Source organism: Maylandia zebra, linkage group LG6 (assembly GCF_041146795.1).
Source record: "Maylandia zebra isolate NMK-2024a linkage group LG6, Mzebra_GT3a, whole genome shotgun sequence".
In the NCBI taxonomy this organism is placed as follows: Eukaryota; Metazoa; Chordata; class Actinopteri; order Cichliformes; family Cichlidae; genus Maylandia; species Maylandia zebra.
In genome coordinates, this window is record NC_135172.1 from 43,344,766 (window position 1) to 43,360,615 (window position 15,850).

At 43.4% G+C, this 15,850-nt stretch overlaps 1 protein-coding gene and 1 long non-coding RNA gene across 5 annotated transcripts; both read right to left on the reverse strand.

The window, feature by feature from the left end:
- Positions 1-1,101: 1,101 nt before the first annotated feature.
- LOC101473856 (E3 ubiquitin-protein ligase TRIM21-like) lies at positions 1,102-4,766 on the reverse strand. Of its 2 annotated transcripts, none has more exons than XM_076885300.1 (2): positions 3,650-4,766; positions 1,102-2,850 (listed from the first exon to the last, which is right to left on the reverse strand). In XM_076885300.1, the coding sequence occupies exons 1-2, from the start codon at positions 3,743-3,745 to the stop codon at positions 1,528-1,530; spliced, it is 1,419 nt and encodes a 472-aa protein (XP_076741415.1). In that variant the 5' UTR covers positions 3,746-4,766; the 3' UTR covers positions 1,102-1,527. The 2 variants fall into 2 exon arrangements, with proteins under 2 accessions (XP_076741415.1, XP_024658591.2); XM_024802823.2 differs by lacking the exon at positions 3,650-4,766 and adding an exon at positions 3,511-3,635.
- Positions 4,767-8,063: 3,297 nt separating this feature from the next.
- Positions 8,064-14,994, reverse strand: LOC101468127 (uncharacterized). Of its 3 annotated transcripts, XR_013099057.1 has the most exons (9): positions 14,918-14,994; positions 14,530-14,671; positions 13,650-14,376; positions 10,988-11,055; positions 10,757-10,830; positions 10,396-10,457; positions 10,193-10,308; positions 9,874-9,906; positions 8,064-9,166 (listed from the first exon to the last, which is right to left on the reverse strand). It is a non-coding gene; the product is annotated as an uncharacterized LOC101468127 (long non-coding RNA). The 3 variants fall into 3 exon arrangements; XR_013099058.1 differs by lacking the exon at positions 13,650-14,376; XR_013099056.1 differs by having other exon boundaries at positions 13,650-14,671.
- Between the last annotated feature and the right edge of the window lie 856 nt (positions 14,995-15,850).

A 15,850-nucleotide genomic window follows, 5' to 3' on the forward strand; every position in this document is an offset into this window, starting at 1 on the left:
ACAACCAGCTGTTCTGTGAACACAAGAAAAACGGGTTTGTGTGTGAAGAGAAAGTGTGGATGTCCGTGGCTGCGTCACGTTGCTATAAGGTGCTCTGTGTAAAAGCTCTAAATGTTTGCCGTTACCTGTGAGGATCCTCCCCCATTGACTAACAGAAAACCAGTTTACATTACTGGAAGTACCGGTTTCCCCGTGCAGTGATGCGAGCTGCTCTGCAGGTGTATTATCAGTGAGGGGCTCCTTCTAACTCACCTGCTTATGGAAAAGTTCCTCTTCTATCACAGGACATTTCCACTTGCTGTGACAGTCCACACTGAGGGGGAATACCTGGGAGTTTATTTCACGATGGAGGGAGAGTGTGCTGACTCTCTCTGAGTCTGACATGGAAATGCTGATGAACCTTTCAGTCGGCTCCAAACTGCAGCATCCATCAGTGACTTCATTCTAATAAGCAGATCACAGGATGCAGCACACAGCAGCCCGAGCTCTCGGCTCACAGCGATGACTTTAACAAAGACACATTTCAAACTTTGTGAACTTCCACCGCTGTAGCGTTTCAGAGCTGACAGAGATGAAAACAAGGCAGAACAGACGAGCTTTAATATGACAGGAATCAGATGTTTGGAAGGCTTCCTGTCATATTTTGGCTCATCTGCTGCAATCTTTCGATTTTACTTCTGTTGCTTGAACAAGTCTGAAACTGAATGAAACTGGAGTGAGGAATGAATTCTTCACTGACGGGAATCTTCTGCTATGATAAATGCTCGTTAATAAAGTTAAATAAAATCTCAGGTCACTGTTTCTGTCTTAGCTGAGTCAGCTGCTCTTCAAACTAGAAAGGCTGCAGGCTTCTAACACCAGCCGTGCTGATGAGGTTAAAGTGTCGTTCCCACAGCTCAGGTATTAAAAATATATGAGTTATTGGCCTCTGTTAACAAATGTGCCGTTCAGGGGAAAATGAATCTGTGGCATTTAAACCTCCCAGAGGCTAAATGCTATCAGTCAGGTGTGTGTTATTCCTGGCAGTAGCATGACCTGCGTGGGTGGAAACATGAATAATGAAATAACATCTAAATAAAATCAGTGACATAAACAGGAAGCGTCGGATTATTGATTTAATGTGAAGAAGAAGACAAAAAGAAGTTAGTTGGTTTGACCCAATCAGCTCTGCATTTCTAGAGTAGCGTTACATAACTCACAAATAATCTTTGCTTATCTTTCACTCGGCCTGAGCCCATGGCAGTGAAACTAAAGGCTGGCTCAGTCACCTGATCCAGTCCCAACTGTTTTGGAAAGAGAGAAGTTTGAAGCTGAGTCTTAAGTAGAGAGGGGGTCTGTCCCCTGAAGCCAAACTGGGAGCTGCCTCCCATTCTACTTATAGAAACTCGAGGAAAACACAAGTAATCCAAGTATTCTTTTACTGGAATACCAGAGGATGCACCGAGCAACAGGAGCTTCAAGTTCACAGTGTGGTGTAGGATAAGGCTGGGAAACCTGACCTCATTACTCTGGTGCTGTGGGGCTGGTCTAATCAATGGGGGTGATGATTAGCGGTGCAGAGTTTCTACCATCATCATTCAGACCGGGACTGAAGAATGGGTGGAGCTTCTGAGTGAAGGAGCAGCCAGTAAAGGAGTAGATCAGAGCTGCAGTATCCACGTCATAAAAGGAGACCCGACCCTCGTCATAGTCCACAAACACCCCCACCCTCTCAGGACCAGACCGGAGAGAGAGAGCGACATCAGGGTCAGCCTTAGCTTTGTACTCGTATCCGTCTCTCAGCCTCACAGTCCAGAAACCGTCCCCAGGACTCAGTGTGATTTGAGCCTTCCTGTTGGTCGACTCTGTGGCCACTCCCACAGTCCACTCGGTCTTTCCTTTAACCTGAACCTCAAAGTAAAATCTGCCAGAAGAGAAACTCTGCTCTCCTAAAACATTGATGCAGTAAGAAAATCTCTCTGGGTTGTCTGGAAGCTTCTGCCTCACGTCACTATCGTGAACTTGTTTCCCATCGTCAGACAGGACAAGGTAAGGATTTGCTGTGTCTGGATCAAACGTCACGTCCACTGCGTAGCTCTGGACCCGCCTCAGCTCGAACCTGGCGAGCATCTTGGGTACTTTCTCCTTCATCTCCTCAGAGAGTGGCTCCTCCAGCTGAAGCACAGAGAGCAGCTCCACCTCAGTCTTCCTCTTCTTCAGCTCACGGATGTCCTGCTCCATCTTTCTGATGAAGCCTTCAGCCTGCAGCTCTGTTTGTCTCTGCTTCTCTCTGATGGCCTCCGTGAGCTTGGCCTCACCTTTCTCGACATACTCTTTCAGAGCAGCAAAGACCCGAGCACCATCTGTCATCTCTCTGTCTGCGTCCTCTTTACCGAGCTCCACTGAGCGTTTGAGCTCCTCAATCTTCAGTCGCATCTCCTCGATCGTCTGCTGGATTTCAGCCTCCATCTTCACCACTTTCTCTCCTTTACTCATTTCCTTCAGAGGATGATTGAATTTCACGCAGTCCCAAAGTAATGAAAGGCAGACCATGCAGACCATCGCCATCAGTTTGAAGCCTTCCCCATGGCGAACCTCCACCCGTCTACCTGGCCGTTGCTCTGAGCGTCTGAAGGCCTCGACCATCTCAGAGATCAGAGTGTTGACCTGCAGCTCGGGCTTTGGGTAGAGCATCTTCATGCAGACGGGACACTGGAACGGGACGTCAGGATCTGCGTATTTACACATGCAGGCTTTGCAGAAGTTGTGTCCACACGGCGTGCTGACCGGATCGGTGAACACATCCAGACAGATGAAGCACAGAAGCTGATCTTCAGTCAGCAGATGGGCGGCAGCAGCCATGTTTGGACACTGAGACGGGAAAGATGTCAGGAATATTAAAAAGTGTCTAAGATGTTTACACAGCTGTTTGCATGTTTGTGTTTATTTGTGACTGCTGGAAACGTCTTCATGGATCTGAGTGAACGACCAGTTTACACCTGTTATCAAACCTGTTGAAGCCGACAGGATGTTTCTGCTTAATTTCCTCTGAATGAAAACATTTAGAATAAACTGATTTAAGACTTACACTAAAAATTATTGCATAAGACTTTTAACAGCTGATTTTTACAAATATTTCTGAAACTTCATCCACACAAAGACTCATATCCAACAACCTTTCCTCGTTCTGTTGTATTGTTACTTCCCTTTAACTTGTGCTAAATGTGTGTGACAGCAGACTGCCACAGTGTTTGTGTATTATTGAGCTCATGAAGCAGTTTCAACAAGTCTTGTGAAAGCTAAGCAAACATGACAGAGTGAGCTCAGGGTGAGCGGCTGAAATATGAGCCTTCAAACAGGTTTGCTTTAAGATAAATGAGTTTACTGAGCTCTACATGATGCAATGAACTAAAATACAAAGTCTGAAATCTGCATGAAATATTCCATCAGGAAAAAATCTGTTTGAGAAGCTAAAAGATGCAAAGATCAGCTTTGTTTTCATGAATGCTTAAAGACACGAGCCGTACTCACCACAGACGCTCTGCTGTGTTGATGGGGAACTCTGACAAACTCACACTAACGTTTGTTTGAAAAGAAAAGAGAAAGCGAAGAGCCCAACAGGTGTTTGAACTGAGCGTGTGTCAGAGTAAAAGTGCTTCTGGATCACTACCTGTAACCTGTGGAGCTCCGCCTCCTGCAGTGTCAGCTGAGCAGCTCCTGTGATGTGAAAGTTAGTGTCCTGTCCTCCTCCTGCTGGAGACCTCATATCAGACTGTGTGTTGGTGCCTGGTTATGAGCTGGAAGCTTCAGCCCTCTGAAATTTGTTCCAGCCTCCAGTTTTCTAACAATAAACCACATTACTGCCATCATACATCCAACAAACCAGAGAAACAGTGAAGTAGTTACTACCAGATGAACCTCATTCATCAACTTTAGTATTTTATATCCTCCAGCACCATAGATACACAAATACATGTCATGAGCTTGTTAGCATCAGTAAGAAAGACGAGCCCAAACTCTGACACGGACAAACAGCTGCATGAACACATGCTAAAGCTACTTGGACATGGAGTCACTGTATTTCACTGTGGTGGAGAGGCTTGTGTGGCTAATAAGCAACGTTGTGTTTTATTTTGAAGCAGAAAAGTGAGAAAAATATTTAATCATGTAATCAATGCAGATGAAGCTAGTTGTTACCATGAAAAGTGTGAGATTTATAAGAAGGGAACAATTTAAGCAGGTTTTGTTGTGGATTTTTTGATGACCTGGAAGCTCCTGACCCTGCATGGAGGGTTTCACCCCAAGTCCAGCATCTTGAGGCTGTACGCTAAGTGGAAGGAAGGAGGCCGGGGACTGGTGAGTGTCAGCACCACAGTCCAGGATGAGACAACGAACATCCACGAATGCATCAGTAAGATGGCCACGACCGTCCGTGTGCTCAGTGAATACCTCAGGCAGCATAAGTCCAAGAAAGAGGAGGAAGAAGAGGCACCAACATGGCAGGACAGGCCCCTGTGAGGTATTTACCACCAGCAGATAGGAGGAGGAGGTGGCTGATACCCAGAAATCGTGATCGATGTAGCGGTTCTGAATGACAGCAATATCAGAAAGAAGGAACACGAGAAGCTGGAGAAATACCAAGGGATCAGAGAAGAGCTGGAGAAGATGTAGAGGGTGAAGGTAACAGTGGTCCCCGTGGTAATCGGAGCACTAGGTGCGGTGACTCCCAAACTAGGCGAGTGGCTCCAGCAGATCCCGGGAATAACATCGGAGATCTCTGTCCAGAAGAGCGCAGTCCTGGGAACAGCAATCAAATGGTTTGTGACATGACCCATAAACTTTGGTCAAGTATTATTCACATGTATATCATAGGTTTATGCCACCTGGTGATGTACACTGTTTGTAGTGAGATTTAATAAGTAGGACCGATGTGTAACTTTAATCGTGTTATGGCCGACTGCGACTAGAGTTGCCAACCGTCCCTTGAAAAACGGAATCGTCCCGTATTTAGAAACAAAAGCACACGTCCCGTATTGAGCTAATAAGGGACGCACTTTGTCCCGTAATACAGTGAGAATCAAAAGTAGTCTATAAATGTTCATGGAATTAACGCTTTGTTTGAAATCATAATTCCCAGCCCCTCTCCTGCTTTGTGACCAATGAGCTGACAGCACACTTATGACGAGTATGACAATTCAGATTACCGCTCATCTCATTGGTCGAGGAAAGGTCGCTTACGGAGAAAATACCGGAAGACAACAGATGACCACAACAAGAAGCATGGCCAACAGGGAAACAAACGCCGACACTGCGGTGCAAGTCTCGGACGACAGTACACCTAAAGCTGGGCAGACACTGTGCGATTTTTTCAGTCACGTTATTCAGCTCCTGCTCAAACTGCACGATTGACTCGCAGGGGTTAGAAGTTCATAGGTCACGATGCAGGTCTCACACTATACCGCCCGATGCTCTGATGCGACCTGAGAGCTCACACTGTGCCTCCATAACATGAAGGTTATAACAGAAAAACTGTCGCTCGCTCTCTCTGTCTTTCACTCACACAGACACACCACCACCATCAACTTTGCTAAATTGCTAATGAAAAACATGATCAGCTGTGAATGAGCAGCAGTGTCGATCCAACTATTTTCACGGTTGTTGTGGTCGTGATAATTTTGTGATGCCACATCGAAAAGGCTCGGATGAGCTTTCCAAAGTTCTACAAGTTGTGCCTCCATGGCTTGTGTCCAGATCACACGCTGCACAGCCGTGCTGCTCCGTCTTTTTCACCGACGTTTACGTGTTTGCGCGTGAGCAGTGTGAGCGGCTGCGGTGACACCCTCACGAGCGATTGATGATCGGGAGCTGCTCGAGGTGTTAATCGCTTCTCGTTACCCCACGTATACTACACGATGCACGATGAAGGCCAAAATCGGGCCGATCACCAAATCGGTCGCACGACTCAAAAATCGGCTCAAAATGGGCCAAAAATCGCACAGTGCGAGCCCAGCATTAGAGCAGCAATGTTTGTTTCCCTCAGAGAAAGAAAAATAGGCTGCAAAAGTACTGGGAGGAAGGGGAAAAGGAAAACACCTGGCTGGGAAAGTGCACGATAACACCTATAACGCGCACTGCACTGCACGGCTTTGGAGTTGACGTCACGCCGCAATGCATTGTGGGAGCGCAGCTCCATTTTCGGGGTCTACGAGTCAAAACAAAGACACTGTGTTGGAACAACGACGACAAGAAACATGCTTAAAAGCAGCTCAAAAGAAAACGGACGGTATAGAGACCGATTGCGTCCAGAGGCGAAGCAGCGGTACTTGGAAAAAATAGAGTGCATCGCAAATCTGGACCCATATGAAATACGGCAGTGGAGTAAAGACCCAGAGGACTTGCCGCCACTGTCCTACCCTGATATCTTCACGTATCTTGTTTGTGGAGTAAGCGCTTACACAGCGAACCAGTTTCGTAATTACAAGTCACTGGAGGCGCACATCCAATTTACAAATGGCTGGGTGCAAGATTTGGCTATTTTCAAGCCCCCAAACTCTGAGTACGTGGTCAAAGTAAGTCAGCTGGAGTGCATCGAGTGAAATAGCCATTTTCCACCCCCCACCATAATTAATGTTACACATTTATCATTGAACTGCTAAAATATCGTTATCATATTATATGCCCGTAATTGTAAAGTACATGCAAGTTAACACATTGATAATCGGGTAAATTATTAACGCCAATTTGTGTCCTTCCTGTCTCATTTCATTTATTGTCTTTACATCAACCAATCAAGTCACTCCATTCGATGTTTGATCGCAATTTCTACAACTTCCGAGACCACCAACGATGATATTATTCAGCTATAAAGTGTGATGTGAACATATTTAGAACTTACCGGAATGAAAATGTCTTGAGCACACCAGCTGATATCTGGAGACGTAACAGAACTTGATATCAGCTCGTCTCACGGCTGCTATCCAGGCTAGACGCCTTCGTTTGGTAATATCCGATACATGAGCTCCTTCATGTTGCTTCCAGGTTGGGAAAGCATAAAAAGACAATCCAAACTTATTCCCGTGCCGGTCGTAAGATCGAACATTGCAGCCGACAACACAGCAAGTACGAACCATAGCTATGCTTTCGCTCCTTACTTAGACCCCCAAAATGGCGGATGGGGCCAAAATCCTTTCCACGCCCACCCCCGTGACATCACGCTCCAAAGCCCTATAGGCATGCTTCTAATGGTGGGCACATGAAGAACATGAGGGGCGTGACAGCTCGGGGAACCCTTAACCACTTTCTTGTCCACCAGGCCACAGCAGAAGCAGATATGGTATGTAAACACTGGTTTGTTATTTTAAACCCTCTGGTTAAGGTTAATATGGGCATGTGCAGTGAATATCAGCGCTATGTGGCCAGAAGTGTGATAATATAATTTATTTTGTGTAATAAACGACTGCAAGGATAGATGATTACAACAAATAGATGACTAATACACACAAAAAAAGAGCTAGAAAATTCACCACACTGGGAAGGGTGAAGACAACTGGGTCGCCCAGCCCTGGCCACGAGGTGTCCCTTATTTATTTTTCAGGGAATTGGCAACCCTACCTGTGACAAAGCAAAGCTGGCCCACCTGAAGATGGCGCCTGGCCCGACCCCTGACCTGCATGTGTTGTTTTTGTCTGGATGACAAGGAGGGGAAGTTACCCATCAGCTGCAGGAGTTATGGAGGGTCAGAGGTGACATCGGGGCTCTACACCCGGGCTTTGCTCAGCTTGCTTTGCTGTGTGTTGTAATGTTTCAGTGCTCATGTGATTCTGTTTCAATAACTCTGCTGTTTCCAGAGGATCCTTTTGAGTGATTTGATTGTAATTGGCTGGATCTCCACACCGCTGGCTGGAGGAGGTTATCATGTTGGCTTTAAAATCTGGGAGCCGACAGTTTGTATGACAGAGTTTCTGTGGAGTGACCCGTGAATAGAAAACCTGCAGCATCTTTACCTCAAACTTCATATTCAATCATAGAAACAGAAAATACAACATCGAGCTTTGAAAGAAGGACAGACCAGATCCAAGCTGTGACATGTTTTGATGCAGTTTATTAAGCTTTAATTAGAGACAGTATCAGAGGCTATAAATGGATTACACTCGCTCCACACACACTGTTTGTGTTTCAGTTCACACAATCAGAGGCGCCGACAGTATCGTGGACCAGAATGACCAGAGTGCACGATGCAGCTGTGATTTCAGGAGCACATGTTAATCTTGCTGTGACGAACACACACATTTAAAAGTTAGACATGGATGCAGGAAAACGATGCAAAGCACGGGTTACATTTTCTGTTTTTCTTTTTCCCTCTTCTGGTTAATTCTGATGATTTTCTCTCATCACTCCTCTCTGCATGTTACCCTTCTGCTTCTTCTTCTTCTTGCTCTTATTCTATTTTTTCCCTCTTTCCTGACTTTTCCCAACATCAGATAGTTTTCTGTCAGGTTGCTTACCATCTGAAACACATTGATCTGTAACACCACCACTGTTATTGCAGCTAAAGCACTTCATTTCTTGCTGCCGGTAGCATCGGAATATATGCTGAAGACCATTTGACCCTTGATCTGCGATTGCATTCCCAAGCCTCTTAAGTGATTCACGCAGGTTATTCTCAGGTATGTTCCCACCATCACGAGGTCTAAATACATCTGAAAACACAACAACATAATTCTTCCACTTCTTTATCTCTTTTATGTTAGTGAGAATGCTCAGAGGATTTTGTTCCTTGGTACATCTCTGATCACATGGGGAGGCACGGATGTAGAAAACCATCAGATCATTTTTGGCTTTGACCAAAGTGTTGACATGCTGCAGGGTTCGAAACTCTGCATGATCAGCTCTGCCATCCTGCATGTTAATTTTACCACACAACTTAACTTCAGCCCATGTCATCTGCTGTTTACCACATTTCTGCAAAACATCGGCCCACTTTACATAAGCATTAGGACACTGATCGAGAACATTGGGCCATCTCAGCACTGTGGCTGCCATCACTCTGTTACCTATGTATACGTCACAGTCTAGAATGTCCTTCTTCACTTTTTCACCATCATCATCAGTGACTCCATTCATATCAAACGTGTTTGTTTGTTCATTGTACGGGACGCTCACGGCCACACTGAACATGGGAAACTTTCTGTCAAAGCAAACAGAGAATATTGACCTGTAAAACATTTTCTTTATAACGTGAAGACAAAAGTATCCAGAGTGTTAAACCAGCCAAAGTGAGTTTAGTCTCCTTTTGCTCAGGAAATCAGTCTTTTTCTGACTTTTGGAAAATTGATTAAAATCTTTTGGTTGTTTTGAAAGTGTAACAGCAACACATCTTCATGCAGCTCAAGCATCAGGTAAGGAAATCCACAAAAAGTTGATTCTGTTCATCTGGATGTTTATAAGGTTGGAAACCTGCAGTCAGCTGACACTGAAGAAGTCAGCTGGATGATGATGAAACGTTTCTACCAGATGAACAGAATCAACGTTTGGGATAAAGTGTTCTACCACCTGCACCTCACCATTACACACAAACTGCTTTTGGCTGTGTTTGTGTGTTTATGCTCCTGCTTCAATAATCAACACTTGTTTTATTGATCTATAAAGTCTGCATGTTACATTGGCAGGTTGTGGTTAACGACAGTTTCATGTTCGTCTCACCAACACCCAGCGTGTCAGAGCTAAAGAACATAACAGAGACTATTATTGTCAATAACAGTGAGTTTGTAAAGATGCATTTGTTCTGTCAGTCTCTGCTTCTACGTGCAGCTCTGATGATCTCAGCTTGCTTCTGTTACTATAAAGCACACTGTAAGTACTGTGCTGCAGATTAAAGTGACCTTTGTTACTGACCTGTGGTTGTTTGCACCATAGCTAGGTGTGTACCTGCCAAAAGATACAAACACAGGTTCTGATGTTGATTTCACTTGGAAAGATTTACATGAAACCACAACAGTGTTGGTTTGTTTCCCTGAGAGTTTGGACAGAGTTAAACAGAGGCTGATCTGTGTTAGAGTCCAGTGTGATACACTTTTAATAGCATATTAGCCACATGTTACTCTGTATTCTTTTTCACACCTTGCTAGTTTCTTTGTTAAAAACAGCTGCTGTAAACATCATCATCATCATCATGTTCAGTTTTTCTTCTGTATTTCACAGAACGTTCACTCACCTGTTCAGAATGTCATCTACAATTGGTGCGAGCTGGTTTGGGTCAATAACAGTCTCGCCGTTTGTAACGGTCATCAAAACAAGGACGGCTACAGAAACCCAGTAAGGAGCAGCCATCTGAGTGGGTTTAACAAGGATGGAAAAATTAGATGAGTGAATATATAACAGTGTCCAAATATCTGCAGACTATTCTCCAAAACTCACCGTATTTCACCAGCTTATCAGCTCCTCTCTTTCAGGAGGTGTTTGTCTAAAAATTCAAGTGTCTGTAACAAAAAACAAAAAACATTTCACAGTCTGCAGGATGTCAGGACTAAATGAGAGTTTTAGGCTCAGTTTCACAGACATGAGTTTGGTCTTAGTCTGAACATTTTTTCAGTGCAGATTTTCACTGAACTTTTATTTTCTCCTGGAATGACACTGAAAAAAATCTGTCTGCCTGTTTTCTACTTTATCTGTCTTTAAAGAGAGACAAATTTACTCATCACTTGAACGTAGTGAAAAATATTCTGTGTGGTTTACTCTAAGTTGCAATCAATATTGTGCCAGTTTAAACCTTTGTTACCTGCAGTGGTGGAGAAAGGTCTGAGGGATGCTGGAGGCTCTGTTCAGGACGAGATGCTGCTGCAGTGGATGCAGCTACACGGAGAAGACACCTTTATAGAGGGCAGGCTGATGATGGCCAAACCCTCTGCATGGCTTCATGCCCTTATTTGAACATGTCTTTAAGCCATGGGTGTAAGAGGAGGAAGAGCTGCTTCAATCTATATCAGTAAATATTGACAGAGGTGTTTACCTGGATTTAGCTCTAGTGACAGCGTTTAATCTTCATGAAACCATCCATTGCACCCTCATGCTGTGTGACTGAGGATATTTGTGGGAAGAGAATGTAGCAAGAAAAATTACATTTTATCATTGCCATAGGCCCACTACCATACATTTGAGTAGAGAGTAGTCACTAGTAGCTATTCTTTGCATCTGTATCTTGTATTTGATATGAAGATTGTCTGCTTATAATATTAAAGTAATAAGTTCATCTAAAATGACAAGTTAACCTAAAATGCAAGTCTTTGGTCTTAGTATTTTCTATAATCTCCTTGAATTAAAGTCTAAATTGAAGTCTACACATCACATCTTTATTGTGTGTGAAAACATGTTGTAAAACTACACCACATAAACTACACAGGTAGTGAGCGCAGTCACAAACAAAACAAGTGAGAGAAGTAAAAAGCTGAGTATAATGTGAGCCAGTGCCTCTATAATTAAGCAAACGGGAACAACTTCTACAAAAGAACAAGTTAAAAAAACCCAATGAAAACAGTAAACTAGTTAAAGCCACTGTACAAATCTAAGCAACGGCACGATGGGAAAGCAGCTGTGTTCCTGAGGTCACCAACCGAGGCCTAAAGTCCAGATCAGACGGCATTTTCTGTTTCATGTATGAGGTGGTGTCTTGTCAAATCAGCCCCACTCTGTCCCTGGTTTCCTGTGCAGTCTCTGTTCTACACCATCCAAAGGTGGAAAATGCTAAAAAAATATATCAGAAAGAGTAATGTGCCCAAAATGGCACTCAGTCCTGCATGGGGGACGTTTTGTGTGTAAACTCAGTTGTTCTAAATCCTCTTTATATTTCCAACAAACTACCAGAATTATGGTATTTGAAGCTGGTTTATTTTGCAGCTGCCACAAAAATTTTAACTCATCATCGTGACTCACATATTGACTATAGATATTTGACCATAAGGCAGAAACAACAGATTTTTTCAGAAGTAGTTTGAAATTGAAGTGTTACTTTTAAAAACTTAAGAACTGCACTAAAGCTATACACTATTACTTAGTAATTGATAATTACATATATTGATTAATATGAGGTAATTAAACATGTTTTTTTTTCCAGGTGTCTTAAAAAGCTCCGACTCAGTTTACATAGTAAAACTGATATATATACACATGTAGTTTAGCAAATCTTCCCAGTTTCTCAGCGACTACAGATGAGTAACACTAACGAGTAAGTGTGTAACACTACATGTGTAAACGCAGCTTCTAAATGTTTAGAAAAGCTGTTTATGAGAGATGACATCAGCTGACATTAAAGAGAGACCGACCCGTCTAAAGACTCACTCAGTGATGTCAGAGATAAAGCTGTGCTGAGTTTGCTGCTGTTAGCCTGTTACAGTTTGAATCTGATGATGAGACTGAGCAAGCTTTGCACATCCAGAATGGAGCAGTCGACACCAGATTTTTGATTTTCCAAAACGTCACAAAAACGTTCTCTGACAGAGTTTATCATTGAGGGAGACTGTGTTTGAGAATGTCAGGGGAAATGTAAGAACTGTGAGGAGGTGCATCGAGGACACTGCAGCAAACCTGCAACGTTGAAAAACAAAGTGGAAAATCCACAGCCACAGAGAAACACACACCAGGACCAAACCACAGAAGCAAAAAGGCAGATTTTGTAAAAACTGTTTAAAATTTTTCTGTTTTGCAGCACTTTTGCTGACAAAGACACCCACGGGACCTGGCACACTCCTCCAAAGTAAGTAATAGGTTAATCATTAAATGACAGTATTAGACATTCAGCTACTGCTGAAAGTAGTTTAGTTGACAGAGTTCGTCTTAACTTTCTGAAGAGATCAAGCTGTTGTTTCTAGAACTCCTACAAATTAAGATTTACAGACATTACTTAGCATGTGTTAAAATAATGCCAACACTGTTTTACACACTGAAGGAAGGCAGCGTTCGTCCAGGTGTTCTGAAACAGCAAAATAGCAGTTCTGTCTTAGTGTTGGTTTCCATTACCTTGACTGGCCTGCATTACTTTTGTAATAAGGGATTACTTTGCCAGTTACTTATTTATCTGAGCCGCCACTGCCACCTGCTGGCAAAACTCAATATTTTCACATCAGGTGACCTGTACTATGATGTCACAACAACAAAAATCTACGACCACATTAAAACAACTCCGGTTTCTTTCCTCTAATCAAACTCCTGCTAAAGAACAAACACAGTGAAAGAACCTGGAAGTGCAAAAACCCCTCAGACCAGTATCGTAACATGTTTCAGTCCAGGTTAGAGATCACTGTGGTCAGTGAAATCACAGAACAGCACCGTAGATATCAGAGCCTCTGGTTTTATGGTCCAGAGAACAAAGTCATCGTTCACTGTGAAAATGGAAAGTGGGTGGAAAAACCATGAGAAAGGTTCCAGCTGGATTTAAAGACTGGGTTGCTCACCATTAGTTCATTAGTCACCATCAGTGACAGCAGTCCATCAGTAAAAACCAGTCATCACAAAAATTTAATCTGACAACTGCGAGTGAGTAATACAAAGGAAGTCCACTCCTTAAAGGAATTTGATGTTACAGTTATTCTCCTTCAGTTAGTCCACTTTATCAGCGATTAATTGTTGTTGCCATCAGGGGGCACCCTGTGAACAGGTCTTTCTTTATAAATGCTTACTTGACAAGGACCAGAGGCGATTCTAGGATCAGAGCTTTGGTGGCGCTGAGCACCCAGAGAGCTGCCCAGCCAGGCAAAATAAACTTTACACGTCACGATGAGACTTCCTCCCCGTCTCTGTCAGTCCCTGCATCCTTAAATGTCTCCAGTTGTCCAGAGTTCCCTGTGACTGTCTCCTTGGTGCATTTAAACCCCTGTTCCTCCCTGTCCTCATCGTCTGTTGTCTTCATCTTTGTTATCGTTTTTAGTAGTGTGTCACAAAAACAGCAAATATTGTCAAAAAAGTAAGAAATCTTTGGGGCTAAAATCGCCCCTGACAAGGACACAGTGAAATGTCCTTTTCCTGCCTTCTGGGAAAAAGGGGTAAAACATCATTTATTGAACAGAGTAGCCGGATCCCCTTTTTCGTTAATTCAATTTAATGCAATTCAATTCGTTTTTGTTTTTTTCCTTTTGCCTGTCCCATTTGGTTCTTTAGCCGTCAGAATTGTTGTCTGAAGACCAACAAGGAGACCCAATGGATTTATTTTGCCAAATGGATCATCATGGCATTGCCGTATTGGTCCATTTGATCGACCTTTGTTTTTATTATTTATTATATTTTCAGTTGTTACAGACGGGACAGACATGACTGAGGGAAAGGAAAGGGAGAGAGAAAGATGAAGGAAAAGAAAAACAGAAGGGACGAGGGACAGTGAGAAAGGGGAAAAAAAATCTCCTGGATCACCTGTTGAGAGAAAAACAAAAGAAAACAAGCAAAACAAAAAACCAGAGCAACATACTAAACACAACACCATCACGTTATTAAGTCTACGAACAGTGAACACCTGTGTGCACCTAGGCCCCACAAAGTAGCCACCGGGAGTGAGCTGGTACATACCTGAGCGCCCAGCCCCGGACACCAAGAACCACCAACGCACCGACCTCTGAGGGCATCAGCCACCGGCAGGGAGTGTGGTGAGGGGAGAAAGGCCTCCAGAAGGGCCTGGGAGTTCCCAGAGAGGTGGAGTCTAAGACCCGACCTGACATATAGACACAGACAAACAGGTACTAGTGACGTTCGATTCATGAACGAATCGTTCAATACTCGAGAATCACTTTACTGACTCGTGAATCATGATTCACAAGCCCAACTGACTCACTGACTCATCCCTGTTGCTGTTAGCAAACTAATTCCATTAGTAGAAATATATCTAGCTTATAATTAAAATTGTGGGGGGGAAACCACAGCCAGTTTCGTAACAAAAGCATTTCTGCTCTGAACTCACATCAAGAAAATAGCTCCTCGGTTCACAGTAGCATCGTGCTGCTAACATGCTAACAGCACATTTGAGCTACTGTGCTGAATCAAAGAGCGAACGAATCACTCAGGACTCACTCACACCTCCCCTCCTGGCTCACAGCTTCTTCTTCTTCTTGGTTGGCAACCAATGTTAAGGCGCATTACCGCCCCCTGGCTCACAACGCAGTGGACATTTAGATGAGAAAATATATATTTAACACACTTAAGGAAAATACTAATAAAATACAAATAAACAAAATAAATGTTTATTAAGCAATTTTGATAAGAAATTGCTTAATTTTAGAAATATTTTTGCTCTTTGTTCTCTATAAAATAGTTGTTGTTGTTGTTGTTGTTGTTTTTAATCATTCATCTTAGCAGTGGGATTTACATGAAAAGTCAAACAAATTAAGTTTGAGTGAAAATGTAAAATTTTTGCACTCTCTGGTCAACTGACTCAGTGAATCAAATGACTCAAAACACCCAATTCACTTTGGTGAGTGACTCATTAACACTCGATTCAGTAAAAAGAATCAAATTTACCATCACTAACAGGCACACACATGTAGTGATGTGACGTTCTGTATCTAGGCTTCGAAGCTTGTGTCGAGTAATGGAGGGGGCGTTTCCGCGATGCGCGTATCGAGGCTTGCTTTATTTATGGGAGGAGCTGAAAATGATGACGTCCGAAGCCTCGCTGCCCGGCTGTACCACGTGACTGGTTCATGAAGTGGTTCGAACTTTGCCGCGAGCTATGACAGCGATATAAACCCCTCAGACTTCAATCAAAATGTGGGTGTTTGATGGAGAGTTGCGGTTAGTGAGAGTTTGGAGACAGTTTGGAGGTTTATGAGAGTGAGGAGAGAAAGTCAGGAGAGAATGGAGCCAGCTAAGTAGAGGAGGATGTCCTCCCCTGTGT

Coding starts and splice junctions, on each gene's coding strand:
- LOC101473856 (XM_076885300.1), bottom strand. CDS start 3,745: ATGAGGTCTCCAGCAGGAGGAGGACAGGACACTAACTTTCACATCACA. Junction 2,851..3,649: donor CGGAGCTCCACAGGTTACAG/GTAGTGATCCAG, acceptor TTCCCGTCTCAG/TGTCCAAACATGGCTGCTGC.